Below are 16,538 nucleotides of genomic sequence, written 5' to 3' on the forward strand. Positions count from 1 at the left end.
ATATTAAGATCCTTTAGCTGTAGCATGCAGAACTCTTTTTCCAAACATGGTGGAAATGTTATTAGCATTAGGAATTTAACATATAATTGGACGGGATAGATATTACAAGTAATTATAAAATGTTAGAAAATAATAAATAATATTATCAACAGTATTAAATAACATTAACTAATAGTAATCATCATAATTAAACTAATTTGGGTATGATTTAAAAATTCTGTCACAAATATTTGGCATCAAAATAAAAATATGCAAATCTAAAGTTGAAAAAATTATATACAATTTTTTTTTGTTTAAAATGACTGAAGAGTTTCCAGCTACCAAAAAAAATGTTTTTGACGTGCTGCATTTATGATCCCACTGGTTCTTTCCAAGTTCGGAGAGAAATGAGACAGAATGTTCTGTTTTACAAAGATGTAAGTTATTACTGAAAGACTACTGAAAACTTCACCTGGAATATGCTGCTTTGGTGGTTCTGCATGATAAAAGTCAGTTATACACTTACAAATTTGTATCCTCAATTCAGAACTCGGTACTTTCATTAAGTCACCTGCCAGAAAGATACACCAATGCTATTTAATAACAATGTCATTAAGTTTATTTGCAAATTTAACCATAAAGTGTTAGTAATATGAGTACTTAAAATATCCTCATCAGAGATTCAGACTGGATCACATAATATATACACACACATACCACACACACAAAATACCTTGGATATATCTTTGTAACATTTGGCCTCTCAATCAACTCATTCTCTCCTTCCCAGGAAGAAAAGAATGGTAATTAAGAGCATAAATGCTGGAACTAGATTGTCTAAGATTAAATCCTGGCTCTGCCACTTACTACCTGTATAAACGTGTCTCTTAGTTTTCTCATCTATAAAATGGTACAGCAATAGTTACTACTTTAAAGATTGCTGTGAGAATTAAATGAGTTAGTATAAGAAAAGTTGAGAGTTTTCCTCCCTAACTAGAGACTCAGTGATTCGTTGCCTCTAATAGTGCATCCTTTGCTTAGAGAAGTTCCAAGTGAGCTCTGCTCTTCAATTTGTTGACAGACTGGAAGACAGTGAGTTTCTGGGCAGTCTTTGCCCTGCAGGTAATAGTTTAATATATGTTTAAGTTATTGTGGTGGAGATAGACGATAGGGAGGATTCCTTTTCAGTCATATCTGAACTACTTTTGAATTGGCTTCAGCCTTTACTTCAGTCTGGATTGTATTTGCTCTGGTGAAGTCCTGCAAGTATGATCCCCAAGAAAATCTGAAAAGAATCTGTGGGATTCTGGAAATGATCCATGCCCTCTGGATGCTGAGGACAACTGGAGTCAGGAATATCAGCTTCAGGACTGCATCAGATCTGATTGGATTCTCTGAGGGAAAGAGATATTTAGGTGTTCCTTGAAGACTTGTGTTTTGCATTAGGCCTTGCCTAACGTTCATCTCTGAGGGTAGGTAGTCAGTACGTGGGGAAGCACGTAGACAGGGAGGGAGCACGTAGGAAAGCCTTATCCTTGCTTTAGGAGACTCTATCTGGAAAACACATCACTTAAAAAAAAAACAAAACAGTTTCAAGATTATTCTCTTAAATTTTTTGGACCTGTCCTTTGAAGTTGAAAAGTCACTATGTTTTGAAAAAAATTAGGGCAACAGGAATAACTAAACTTTCCCAACAAAACTAGACAAGTTTATGGGAAATTCTAAGATTTCTCATGTGCTTCTCCACCCTTTTAGTTCCTGTTAAGTTTAGATCATTTCTCATAGTTTCCTGTTTTATAATCTCAGGGCAGAGTACCAACTTTTTCCTTAACATGTTTCCAGAATTCTGTTCTTCAGTCAGAGATATCTATCATTTAGAAGAAAAGGTAATATAATTTACTAGTAATAGTAGAAACTGGGCAGTTATTAGTAAAAATGAATAGCCTTTGTTCAACACTTTACACTACAATTATTTTAGTTTAAACTCATGTGTCTAACAATTAAAAAAATAAGAGACAGAACAGCAGTACTTGCAGTCAATAATCTGTAAAAGGAGTTCATTTTAAGCTAAAAGTTCATACTGCCATCAAGTGAGGCTGTGATATATCACTTCTTGGCCTTTTGGTTAAGATCAAGTAAAGTGAGGCAGTGATGTGTTCTGTAGGCGGGCATTCAGCAAAGAGCAGACAGACACAGTAAGAAAGGACTGTGTATTTAGTACACAAATGTCTGCCAATACTTTTGGAGGCAACATTTTAAAATAATAAGGGCAAGAGAGACATTTTTTAAATGTTATGAACCAAACCTATACTTTTTATCTATTAATATTATCATATCCTCTTCTGGGTTGTCTTCACGTTCTAAATTTTCGTTGATGATAGAGAGTCACAGAATTAGTTTCTCATTAGTTTCCAGCCTGCCTGCTTCTTAAGGTCTCTTATCTAACTCCCCATGTTTATTCTAATCTCATTGACCCATTTTAGGCCATAATTTCTTCACCCTTTTTAGGCCATAATAATTTCTCCCAAAGTACCTACAGCTGAAGACTATGAAACTTACTTAGACATAAAAGTGTTAGTGTCTGTATTAAAAATTTTAAATGCTTTTTACTTATACCTGTCTCCAACATCTTTCAGTATAGAGTATAATGGTGGGAATATAACCAGTCAGTAAATATTTATTTTTCATTTGTTGGGCCAGTTGTGTATCTTTTATTTCTCCTGTACAGAGACCTAAATGAATAAGCATAAGTTTAATGTAGAATTTGTTTTGGGAACACACTGTTATGTCCCAGAGGCTGATTCAAGGAGCTAGTGTTTGATCTCATTTCTAGGAAATTATTACTTTCTCTAGAAAATTGAGCAATAACCTAAACACCTGCTTATGATACTTTTTCATATTTTTATATATAAAACACAGGCATCTTTATGTATATTACACTAAAGTTCCCAATATTTCCACCATTTTATGATTTTATTTAAGACTTTAAATTATTCAATGAACAATTTGGTTCTCAATCAATTCTAGCACTCAGTTAGATTCTAGCAATTATTAGAGGTCAAAGTTGAAAACACTTTTGCTGAAAGAAAGGGACACACAGTTTTGATTTACCAAAAAAGTTAACAAACATTTCATCAAACTTGAATATATAACATCAAGACAAATAAGCACAAAGAAGTATCTGCTAGCCCTTCTACTTAAGGAACAAAGAACCCTGTTGGTATCATGAAATACCAGAGTGGAAGACAATACAGAAATTATCATCAAGCACACTATGATTCATTCCCAACAAGAAAACAAGAAAAGAGCCTAGATTTGGAGGAGTACTCTCTGTGAAACTTAGTGCAGAGATATTTCATTCTTGTCAGTAGGACCTGTCATATGTTACACCCCTCTGTCTAAGGAAATCTCAACTCACCCAGAAGTGCAATTGAATTAGCAGTATCTTCAGCATATGTTATTTCATCCGATACTTTCTTTTTCAAAAATGGCAGGCTTCAGTAAGAATGAAGAATATACAAGTTATGTTTAATGAAGTCCTTAATTGAAGCATCATTTGCAAAGTAGAGGAAAATTTATTTTCTATAGATTATAATGAAGACAGTATCCTATTTTCAGCCCTAGAGAATTAACAAATATCAGAATTTTTTGTGTGTGTTTCTAACTAGCTGACCCCGAATAAAATAAGATAAAATAAAATGGGTTTATAAAAATGAAGAGAGATGGACATAAGAGGCAAGGATTAAGAGAGTCATCTTGCAACTGCATAAATTAAAAAACTTAAGGATCCTTTTTCTCTCTGAGGGCAAAATAATAGATCATACCTGTACTTCTATCAAAAATTAGAAAGCCATTGGGTAATCTGATACAAATCATAGATCTAGGACTACCCATAACTTAAAAGCTGTTCAAGGCCTTTTTATGATGTTTTTGAAACTCTATTTAATAGATCAATGGTCTATTTGTTTTTAAAGGTCAGTGAGCTTTTCCTTATTAACTGGATCAGTTACCACCCACAAAATAACAAATACACTTTTTGAGACAGTAAAGAATTCAAGTTAACAAATATTAATTATATTAGACTCACACGTCACAGCTACTATAACCAAAGTTATCTGAAAATAATTTAGTTACAAATCATAAAAGGGCACTCAAACCTAGGTCATACAGCCTAAATGTCAAAGAGAGAAAAATCATTTTTTAAATACAAAATAGAAACTATTTCAGCATTCCAAGAATCAAAATTTGAAACTCCTGAGTTATTTTAAAATATTTAATATATCTTATATATAGAACTTTACACTTATTTTTTTTAAAAAATTAACCAAGTGGTTGAAAAACAACATTTAGAATTATCACATGGGGATGTATATATGGGCCAACTGGAATTAAAAGATATTTCAAAGGCAATCTATAAAAATTGGACAATTTTATAAATGCCATATAGGTTCATTTCTAGTGTTTATTAGAAGTTTTCAATCAAAATAAATAACTTATTAGTTATCCAGCTCATTGTTGAATCTCTAAAGTGAAGAACTCTAAAGCTAGTTCTTCTTGTCTTCAAGCTTTTCCTTTCCTACCAAAGGAAACAACCTAAAAGATAAAGCATCAGGAAGTTTTCCACCAAAAAGTTTATTAAAAGAATAAGCATTATACTTCTGATGCACTGAGAAAAACATATAAGCTAAAACAAGAGGACTGTCTCCCAAAAATGTCCTTGAAAAGGGATTCGAGTGAGGGTGCAGCGTGGGAAAATGCAGGATGACAGTAGAAATTAGGGAAGTTAAAAAAAATTATGTGAATAATTATAAAATATGAAGAAAAGGGAGGAGTGCAATTCAAAACATTTGTCACATTATATAATGAAACATTCAGTCGCAGCTTTCATAGAGAACTAATTCTTGGTGGAGCTCTGTAGAAACCTTGATGTTGAAAGTAATGCTTACAAATGCTGTGTTCTAGGACTTGCACAGCCTCAAAATTTGAAAGTGTTTTATATAATATAATCTCACATCAATATAACAATAAATTCCAGTTAGTACATTAGAGTTCCTTGAGAGCACTAGAGAAATAATTTATTTCTTTATTTTTCATGGTCTCTATAAAAAAATAAGCCATCGTAAGGGCATTCAATAAATTATTTTCGACTATTCAAATATCAAAAAACTTAAATGTAAGCAGTTACAAAATTGTAAATATTGCTGCTAAATCTAAAAGTGAGAGATAAACCTACCATGTATACATAGTCTTACTAATATTATTATTTGTATATTAAAAGAAACACATTATTTAAAAAGTTAAATTGGTAGAAAGGTTTAGAAGGTTGAATTGTCAGAAAAGTTTATTCCTAGTTTAAGAAATTTCCTCTACTGTATTATATTGAAAACTTAAAAAACATATATTTTAATATACATCTTGATTAGCCACTGAGTGGTAGCAAGGAAGCAAAAGATATTCCTACTTCGCCAAAATGGTTGAAGAAACAGTAGTACAGAGGATGGAATATATGAATTTTATAATTCTGACCTCTACTTTGCATTTTGAAAAATAAATACCAAAAATAATAGATGCCAATTCATTCTTTATTCAAATTTGGAAGATCAAAAAAAACATGACATAGAACCTAACATGTTTGTGAGAGTCAAATTTTCTAAAGAGACAGAGAAAAAACAGACATAAGCTATTAAGTATTGTCCATAAATGTTCTCAAGGGATTCTGTAAAAATATTATAATTTCTTGGTTTAATCTCACTTTTATCATTCACTTGAGAGCAATTTATTGTGAGAAAACATTTTAATATACTTACAGTTCAATCTCTTGTGGCCAGCAATTTCAGACTATAATAAAATGGACTACCTTTGAGATACCAGCTGCTGGAATCAAGTGATCAGGTGAAGTTTCCTGAGTTCTGTATCACTTTGCTACACCATAAGCATAACATTTTTGTAATACAAAACAAAACATAAAATACTGCATGCTAATGTAAAATAAAATTAAAAAACAACTTACCCACATAATTTTAGGATATTATATGCAGGTTCTATAAAATGGGGCTGTTTTTTAATTTTTCCTGCACACAGATTCAGAATTTTAAATATCTGTGCTAAATCCCTTAGGGGCTTTAATATTTTTAGTTAAGAAATAAAATTAAGATTTTTATCAATAGATTCTTTAGAGCACTTCTGTCAAGAAAGTCTTATTGAATTCTATCTATTTTGTTAAATATAGTTGACCCTGTCCTAACTATACTATTTTTGAGATCTAAAGAGGAAAACTTAGAACCATATTTTTTTAGGAATATTATTTTTGTCTTAGTAACCTCTTACTCAAAAAATTTTTTTTTCTCCTCTCACCACACCTTTAGAATTTTATTACCAACTACTATGCCACATATTCAGTTGAACAATAACTTATTACTGGCCATGAGTAATAATACATGAAAGAAATTAATGGCTCAATTGTATCTTTCATCTCCACCCATCCACATACAAAACGTACATTGCTCAGGAATAAGCAACCCAAACCTACCTTACTTTTCTGCATTATTTTATTAATGTTATTCAGGTGCATTTTCTTGTTTTTAAGGTTTCAACTGGTTGAGATTTTATTTTATTTAAAACTAGTTTATGAAAGGAAAATGTACCTTGTAGATCTTCAGATAAAAGCACCTTTTATTTAACCTATTTAAAAAACCCAACTGGTACGTAAACACATTTTACAGATTTTGTTTTACAGTCGAGGGCACTTGGTAGCTGTGACTTGCACTTGTTGATTTAATCTGATCACTTCTAGTCTTTTTTAGGAACTTCTTAGGAAAAGACAGGAGAGCTGGATATATTAGAAATACTAACCTCTGTTAACTTTCTAGAGAAGTGACGAAGATACCTTGCTACCTTATCTTTCCTTTTGTTTTGTAAGTTCTAAAGCCAACCAACTAAAGGCATTCACCGAGAATCATTTGTCATCAACTCTCTAATGTGAAGAAAAATAAGAGGTGTCGAGCTATCTGGTTAAGATAGGAAAAGAAATCACTTGCTAGTAGACTTTCTTGGCTACCACTAAACAGTGCTTGATATCCACATGCCCTCAGGTAACTAACTGACCTAACAAACCCATATAAAACTATAAAAGCAAAAATGTATGTTGTTTTAAGGCACTGTTTGTGGTAATTTGTTACAGCAGCAATAAGAAACATATTTTCTAATGAAAATTCTCCCATTTCAGGATAAATGAAACACATATAAATAAAGGATACAAGTCCATTCTGATAACACTGCACCACTTTCTTGACAGACTTAAGTTGTTTTTCTTCTAAATCATCCTAAAACAAATGATCTATTTTAGTTCTTTTGTGCTATTAATTCTGTTGAGATTTTTTAAATTTTCCTTAATATAAAAAGAAAGTAAACATATTACTAAGTAATTCTTAAATTACTAAATTATAATATAGGCATTACAAAATGTTTCCTGAAACAGTAAAGGTAAAAATAAATTACCATTTACATTTGAATAGGAAATTGAGACTCAAAATGAGGTTAATATAAAAGCAGTAATTGTTTCCAGAAATAATATTAACAATACCTGAAGTGTGTTGAGCATTTTTGTATGCTGTGTACCATTTAGGCACTGTATATGCCAATCATTTCATTAATCTTCGTAGCAACCCTATTAGGAAGGTACCTCTTATCCCTCTTTTCTAGAATAGGAAACTCAAGTTGAAACACTAAGTCATTGTCCAAGATCACACAGCTAGTAAATGATACTGTTAGGAGTCAAATTTGGCAGTCTGACTCCAGAAATTGTACTTTTAACCTCTAAAATATGCCCGGTGTAATAGCTTGCACCAAACATCTTCAGCCAATTAAAACAAAGTAAAACAAAACTCTATACAGTGATATGTTTTCATTGACAGAATCACTTCTGTCCTTTAAACCTTCTTAAACTGTGAGAAGCTGTGGCATTTTCTATATATACCAAAAGTACATATAATACACATATTTTGTCTACCCTTGTTTAACAGCAAGAAGGAACTCTACGTAGTTGGGTTTCCTTTTTTAAAAAAATACAGATTCTAATAAATGTTAAGATAGTGACTATATTTTTATGCATGCTAACCACAGGACATTGTTTTGTTTTGATCAGCTCTACCGTGGTCAGCCTATTTCCTGCCTTCTGAAAGTATGCAGTCTTCATCCTGTAGTAACTTTGTAGTGTGTCCTGGCTTTTTAGGCAATCAGTCAATTCTTGGGTAACATCAGGAGAGTGTGGTATAAACATGCATGCAGATGCATTTATTATCCTTTCTCCTAATGCCTAAACTCTCAACTTGAGTCTTGTATCTTTATTTCCATTACATTCTGTATAAGAGTTCTCTCAAAATAAATTACCTATGACTATGTATGAGTGTGTATATATCCTGATTTCACATCAGAAAACTAAGCACTACATCATGATATACTTTTTTCTACCCTTGCGCCCTAACAGGCTAGATGAGTCTTTCTTTACTCTTATGATTCCTTCTGTTTATATCATGGATTTGTCCATCCCACAAAACCAAATCTATTCTTTTCCAGCCTCCCTACCAGGTTAAATATATTCCTAATAAATTTAAATAGTCTTTCAATATAAGACATATACTATTTGAAATGTTTTCAACAAAAAGAGAAAAATGAGACTTATATTTAGGGAAATACATGTTAACTTTCAGGAAAATTATAGTCTATAAGTGAAACAGCAGAGAAATTTTCTCTTAAAGCTTACTTTTTCAGTCTCTTCAAGGAGTTTGATGACACGATTTAGGTCCATAGACGTGAAAACACCCTAAAAAAACATACAACTCATAGTATTCTATATAATAAGAATCAATAAATCCCACCAAACATACTATTTTTATATTATATTATCCCTTGGCAACTTAAAAATGACAAAAAGATAGGGGAGAATGAAAAGTAGATGAGAATTATAGGAATACATGAATTTTGCAGTAAAAAAAAAAAACACCTCTTGAATTCTAGTATAATCTTATAATCTTAATGCCTAAATTTCATTAGTGAAAGGCCCAAGAGAGCATCTGGAATAGCAGCACTTCCAGGCTTTAGAAAAGAAAATGATCTCATGCATAGACATTACACTGAGTTTGCCTATGCAGATATACGTAAGACTTGCTTCTAAACCACAGGTAGGAGATCACCTTCCTGAACTAGGTATTCCTTCTCCCAGCAGTCTTACCGTCATACATATTAGAAAACAGGAACCACCAAGTTCTATGGATTTTATATCTTAAATATTTCTTGAGCTCATTCCATCATACTGATTTATTCAGTTCTCATCTCTCACTCAGTTGTGATGATTTCCTCCTGTTCTCTCTGCCTCTACTATTGCACTCCTCAACATTGTCCTCTACCCTCTGGTCAATGAAACAATGAAATGCAAATCTGAACATAACACATCTAAACCATTCATTGACTCTCCACTAATGCCCCTCACCCCCTCCTCTGTTTCCATTTATGTTATTACAGTCCTGTTCCTCTCCTCAGTTAAATCCCACAGGTCCTTTAAGACACAGCTCAGGTGTCACCTCCCCAAGGGATGAAAAAGGATACAACAAATGTCCCTCCTTTGTGCTACCATAGCACCCTGAGCCTATAGCCGTTACAGTTCCCATCACCTTGTTCTAAAATGGTTTACGCGTTTATCTCCTACCATACCCTACGTCACTTGAGGGCAAAGACTTTTGTTTTCTGGCACCCCTGACACCAAACACTGGGCCTGACATATAGTTATTTGTAGGCAAATGGGGAAGAAAACAGGAGGTGTTATCATCCAAAGTTTAAGTACTTATGATGATACAGAAGTCTGCAAATTCTAAGTGCAGATTTGGCTGTGTTTATCTTGAGGGTTAATGCTTTGTTGCATGACATTTTCTTTTTAATTAAAATGTCATATCAATATTCTTTACTCCTGTTATATGAGTTAAGCTATCCCAAACTTGTTACCTTCTTCCCGTCTGTCCTGCTTTTATACTTATTTCTATTTTAAAATGACTGAAAAGATGATGTAGTGGTTATATAAAATTATTCAAAAAGAAAAAATCTTATTCTTATTTAAATACTTCTATTTTATTATATATATTTTTTATATTTTTATTTTAATTTTATGTTTATTTTATATATTTATATTTTATTTTCTGTTTTGTTTACATGTATAAATACTTTATATAATTTCACTTATTGTTAACACGATTATATTTTCTGATTTTTAAATCCATAATATGTAGCTTTCCATATTTTGACATAGTCATTATCCATTGCCTCTTAGCTCTAGAATTTCCTTTCACAATTGCAAACTTATATATTCTATCTCAATAAATATCTTTCAAAACCAATTTCAGTTAAGTGTTCTAACATTAAGTCTGCAGAATAACTATCTGAATGAATTTATTTACTCAAAGTGACTTTTACTTAAAATATTAACAATCAAAAGGATTTACTATATAATTGTCTATACTTGGTATTACAATTACCATTAAAATTATTACATTTTACTGTTAAATTATTTAAATTATTAAATTTACTGTTACACAATTTTTTGATAAATAGAATTTTGCCTTTTGAGATTTGGGGATTTAACAGTGCCGTCTGCCACTGCCTCAGTTGTCTTTTTTCTCCCTGTTTTCTCAGAGAAATAAATATATATAGTTTGTTTTTATTTTCTGATTTTCTGTGATACTGGCTTTGTGAGTTGGAAAAGATATAAAAATGACATGTCAGTGCAGGAGTTTCTTTTTAATACCTGCATGTAGTATGAGAATTTTCCCCCAAATGATCAGATATATCTTTTATAAGAAACAGAGAGTAGTAAAAATTAAAGCATAGATTCTTTTTAGATTTATCTTGTATTACCACTTCATGTTACTCTTTGTTTTACTTGCTTGGCATATGTTATATTTTTAAGATTTCTCCCTCTCTCCCTCCCTCCCTTAGCCTTTTTCTCCTTCTATAAACATTTATAAGCAGCTTCTACATTTCAGAAACTGCTAGGTATGGGGAACACATTGCCCTGACTTCAAGTATCTATCAGTCTGGCATGAGATGCAGGTAATATAGATCACATACTACAAGACTCTCCATGAATGTTGAGAAGTCTACTCTGGAACCATATAGAAGAGGGACAGAATGGCATGAGGAAAAGGGATGGGAATCTGGGACAACTTCTGGAAGAAATAATCTGCAGGCAGAGGTAGGGCTGAGTAGGATTTGTGAGATGAACTGAAGGTTTCACAGATGGAGCAAAGGGAGTAGCTTATGTGAAGGCCTGAAAGCAAGAGAACACATGGCATTAAGAGGACTGGTGAGTCACTCAATATGTTGGAGAAGATAGTGCAGGGGATAGTGGCTACAGATGATGCTGACAAGGTAAGTAGAGGTCAAATGGTAAATAATAATAACGATGGTAATAACAATGATGGTGATAGCTAAAACTTAGTAGTCAATGTCTATTTCCAAGATAGTTGTAAGCACTTTACATGTATTTGCTAACTGAATTCTATGAGGTAGGTACTGTTATTAACCCCATTTTACAGAAATATATAGTATGCTAAGGATGGTTGGAAGCTATTGAATGGTTTGAGAGACTGGACATATAAACGGACAATGGCCAGACTATATCTGGCAACAGAACTCTGTCCTACAACCTCTGCAGCAATCAACCTTGGGAGCCAAACCACAACTTCTGCAGCAAGTGGCTCAGAAAAGTCAGGATCTGGTCAATGATTATCAGATTCCCTGTACTTCCCCTCCTCCTCCCATTTGCTACTTAGGGCCAACCAGAAAAAGCCAAATGAATCACACAGGATGTCCTGCTTCTAGCTAGCTCACTTCCAGCTTCCCCTGGCAGCAGCCTCCAACCAGAGCAAACCAGAAGCCTTCTCTTCACTCACTGTGACACTTTCCTGCCTGCCTTGGAGTCTCTGCCAAATGCATGTAATGGTAGCTGACTTTCTATAGCAAGTGTTGAGTAAATAGCCCCTGTTTGTTCTCATTAGGATGATCTTTGTTGTTTTCCACAGGGTTTAGCCAGAGAAACGTAACAATAAACAAATCATTCTGTCTGCTGAGTAAACTGAGTTGGGAAAATCTAGACTGGAGGTGGAAGACCAGTCTGTAACTTCAGGCCTCAAGTAAGGAAATGTCCACTGGGATAGACAACAATGAATGGAATGAAAAGCATCAAGGAGGCAGAGTCACCAGGACCTAATGAGTGATTTGATTTGGTGGGAAAGAGAAGGAAAAGGTAAGGATGATTGGCTGGCTCGAGGAATGATGTACCTGGTGGCACCATTTGCTGAGATGGGGAATGCTGGAGGAAGAGGCTGGTGTCGAGGCTGCAGATGAGTTAAACTGGGGGCAGAGATTTCTAAATCACAGGCTTAAAGTAATAATTGGAACAGTCTAGTAAATGAGATCACACAGGCAGGTGTAGAAGCAAAAGAGAACATACAAATATAAACATAAAAGTAATTGCTGTTATTACAAGATGTTTATGGAGAAACCGTAAAAACATTTAACAAACCTTTTAAGATCAAAAGCTTAATACAGTACTTTGAAGAAAATTAGACCCCGACTTCAAGTTATAAGATGAACTTATTTTCCCACTTTACCAAGGAACATTTCAAAGGGGAAAAATCCTGCTTAGCTGATACTTAGTAAATGGGAAAGGAACTAACATTTATTGTGGTCTGTTTTTATGTCTAGTACTTTATATCTTAATCAATCCCCAAACCTACCATATGCAAGCAGAATTATTATTCCTGTTGATTAAACTGGGGCCTTGAGATCTAACTTATTAAGGTCACAGAGCTCGTAAGTGGGCTCACAGGGCCGCCTGATGCAGGAACACTGGTTCTTTGCACCTTAGTCCTCTGCCTCACTCCTCAAGTGACCACAAAGATTACTTCTAACAATTACTCCAAAACAGGGGTAGTCAATTTTAAGGACGCAGTACATGGCAGTATTACAGACAGCGGCAGGATATGACATCAACTAGTGGGTTGTGGAGGTTCTCAGAGGGAAAGCAAATTTGGGCACGGAATCTCAGCCATGATACCTAAGCAAGTGAGCTAATCAAATCATATATTTACTCTACAAATATTATTGTGTGCCTCTACTGTGCCAGACATTGTTCTAAGCACTAAAGATATGGTATTGAATAAAACACATAAAATTTCCTGTTTTCATGAAGAATTAATATGCTTTAGGGGAGACAATAAGTTATATATTGTCCTGCAAGATAATACTCGGGAGAAACAGGCGTAGAAAGTGCTAGGATGCTCAAGCAGTGGTCAGCAAAAGACTCACAAAGTGGGTAACATTTCAGCAAAGTCAGGAAGGAGGTAAGGGAACAAGCCATGGACATCAAGAGGCAAATTTCCAGGCAGTGGGCATAGCAAGTGCAAAGGCCCTCAGGCAGGGTACACCTGGCGTGGTAGGGGAGAAGCCAGGAGGCTAGTGTGGCTGGAACACAAGTGGCTTTGTAAGGTACTTGAGGACTTAAATTTCTACTGTGAGATCAGAGTTGAGGCAGGAAGGACACTCGAGTTTTAAGATATATGTCCTACACTTAAGGAATCCATACTCTAGTGGGAGAGACAAAACAAGACAAATTAAATAGTAACAGAAATAAAACAAGTGATAATTAGGTGAGAAACTGTGTGACTCAGTTGGAGGACTATATCCATTTATGAGAAGTTCTGTGAGGGTGAAAATGTGAAGTGCTTCCTATCGGGGGATACTTTAGAGAGGTGGGATCTGAAAGTAGGGTAAGATTTAAATTCATAAGAGAGGAGGGTGTAATATTTAATATTACCTCCTGTGTACCAGGTATTGTACTGGGTGCTACTGGGGAATACTGGGGGATTGTGGGGTATACAACAGAAAAAAAAAATAACAGAGAGGGTTTTCTGCCCCCACGGAGATGGCACTAAGCAGAGTACACAGTACAGAGAAAAGACAGATTATGCATTGGGAAACCCTGAAAACAGGACAGAGAAGCAGACCTGAGGCAATCTGGGGATGGCAGAGATCTTAGATATCATCAGTTCAGTGGTTCTGAGGCTAAAAATCACTTGAGGGAGCCTTTTAGGAATCCCATCTTCCACACCTGGGATTATGACTAAGTAAATCTAGGGTAGGGCCCAACTATGTACATTGGTTATAAAAAGCTCCTCAGATGACTGTGATGGTCACCCACATTTGGGGAATAGTTGTCTAGTACAGGCTCATTTTATAGAAAAGGGAACAGGCCTAGAGAGGCTGAATGATTTGGTCACTGTAATGACTTAGGTGAAGGAAGCAATAAGGAGCTACTGTGAAAATCTGAAAGAAAGAACAGGTGGGACTCGGAGGAAAGAAGATGATAAAGTGTTTATGGAGAACAGTATAGGAAGAGAGGAAGAGATGGACCCAAGGATGTAACATTAATCCAGGATTAACTGAGGCCTTGTGGTGACAGGAAAGGAGAGCAAGTAGTTCTTTTAAAGCCTCATTTGGTACCACATCATCTGACCTGGCAGGGGGAAGGTAGGAATTTTGTTTTATTGTTGTTGTTATTGTTTACTTTGTTTTGTAATCTGAGTCCATCTCCTATAGCTTTCCAGGAGTTAGCTGCTGTGAAACCCTGCCACACTGTTCATACCATACTGCAGCTATAAGGCTACTAAGTGTTTCTACTCAGAGTGGGAAACCAGGACCTCCAACCAGTAGCAATGGCATCACCCAAAAACCTGGTAGAAAAGCAGAATCCAGGGCTCCTCCTGAGACCTACAGAATCAGAATCTGTATTTTAGTAAGTTCCCCAGGGGCTCCAAATGCACATTAAGGTTTGAATAACCATTGCTCTAAAGGCTTCTGCTTCTTTAGAATGAGAGGAACCACGTGAAAATAAACAGGAAAGAGATGAAAGGTGAACACTTTGTGATGTCAAGCATGTGATAAAGCTGTCTTAATGAACTGAGGTAGACCCCACATTCTTACCTTTCGCTACTAGGATATACTGTACTGTCTCTGTAGGCAGAGGAGGATGCAAATATGGAATGGTTTGAAAAGATTAGGAAACATTTAGAATTCCAAGGCAGAGGTCTAAAAGGTTATCAATTTAAATGACAAACAGCACTAGACCCCACTCCCAGAAAAGAAATGGAGTAACTCTCAGTTAACTTCTCATGGCCTTAGGCTCTTATTTGTAAAAACAACCACAAACAAAACCCAGGAAGGCTAAGTGATCATGTCTCCCAACTCTAAAATGTCTTCATTCTATTTCTTTTGGTAGAAACTGCCTTTTTCTTCACTATTTTAAGCAATGTTAATAATCCTACAAGTAGTTATTAACAGGGTAGGGTTTTAATTAATACAAATTGATTTCTTCCTAGAGGAGAATCTTAGGCCCTGTAAGGAGAGGTCATAAAAGAAAAGGAAAAAACAAAGGGAAGGGAGAAAACACACACACAAATACACGGGTATACTTGTTCTGCTTTAGTTGACATGTTGTAGACTATTTTAGCAATGGCCTATTAAAAGTATTTCCCCTTTTTTCTTTTTAACCCAAGCTTGCCTGCCTCATATAACCTTGCTCCCACCCCTATTATTTATACTAAGTAAAGGAAGAATGAGAGCTGTCAGATACTAGATTCACCTACTTCTCAGTTTTGCCCAGTGCCTGGGAGAACAGCTGTAGTGTTGAGCCCCCTTGCAGCCTTGGGAGTGAAGGAAGAGCTGCTGTTTCTCAAAATTCTTCTCCCTGCCCAGATTGGAATACTTCCACAAACCCAGTTCCCCTAACACCTGCTCCTCCTTATGCAAAAGTGTTGTTGCTCTTTAGGTGAAGTGTCTGGCCACCTTCAGAGAGCTTGATTCTATTCCCACAGTAGAAAAGGTCCCCAGTCAACTGGCCACTTCCAAGGAACTCTCCAAGGCTCCAGAATGTGGACGCAGGAGACAGGGCTTCTGACGCAGCCTGAGACTTGAGAAGCCTCAACAGGAATTCCCATGGCTGCCTCACGCCATCAGTGTGAAGAGGTAGGAGAGGATTTCTCCGCAGAATTCACGTTAATTTAGGGCTTGATCATGGCTCTCTGAGGAGGAGCAATGGAACCCCAGTATGAAACAAACCCCTTGAAGTTTCTAGACCCCCATGCCAGGAATGGCGATCTAAGCCAGTGTTTAATGTGAAATTTCTCAGCAAACCCCCTCGAAAGAATTAGTTCTGTATTCATGACAAAAAGTAAACTCAAAACCAAATACAAGCACAATAAAATAAATAAGTTCTATTCTCTCCCAATTTTCTCCGATATACTCCTAACCAGCTTCCAATTTCATATAAAAATGATGTTTAATTTCTAATTTTAACAGCCTGGTCCTGTCCTCCAGGTGCAGGTTTTGGTAACAGCGCATTTAAACACGGGAGAATTTACACCTGTATCAAGAGCAGCACACGGTAACAGGGATCTACATATAAAAGCCGAGTGCAAACAAAGTGGTCATCAAATCTAAATTCTCGCTGTGAA

General features: G+C 35.2%; 1 protein-coding gene and 1 long non-coding RNA gene across 2 annotated transcripts in view; one reads left to right on the forward strand and one right to left on the reverse strand.

Moving 5' to 3' along the window:
• The window catches only part of LOC116153977 (uncharacterized), a 29,641-nt gene extending 16,967 nt beyond the window's left edge, over positions 1-12,674 (forward strand). Inside the window, exon 4 of the long non-coding RNA XR_004137758.2 lies at positions 12,048-12,674. This is a non-coding gene — a long non-coding RNA (uncharacterized LOC116153977). The remainder of the gene's footprint in view (positions 1-12,047) is intronic.
• CFAP69 (cilia and flagella associated protein 69) overlaps positions 1-16,538 on the reverse strand; it is a 52,839-nt gene that overhangs the window by 35,691 nt on the left and 610 nt on the right. Inside the window, exons 2-6 of the mRNA XM_010978016.3 lie at positions 8,741-8,800; positions 7,236-7,301; positions 5,990-6,099; positions 3,398-3,474; positions 452-550 (exon numbers count right to left, since the gene is read on the reverse strand). Coding sequence (XP_010976318.1) covers positions 452-550; positions 3,398-3,474; positions 5,990-6,099; positions 7,236-7,301; positions 8,741-8,800 — 412 coding nt within the window. The remainder of the gene's footprint in view (positions 1-451; positions 551-3,397; positions 3,475-5,989; positions 6,100-7,235; positions 7,302-8,740; positions 8,801-16,538) is intronic.

The sequence above is a fragment of the Camelus dromedarius genome, chromosome 7 (assembly GCF_036321535.1).
Source record: "Camelus dromedarius isolate mCamDro1 chromosome 7, mCamDro1.pat, whole genome shotgun sequence".
NCBI classification, from domain to species: domain Eukaryota; kingdom Metazoa; phylum Chordata; class Mammalia; order Artiodactyla; family Camelidae; genus Camelus; species Camelus dromedarius.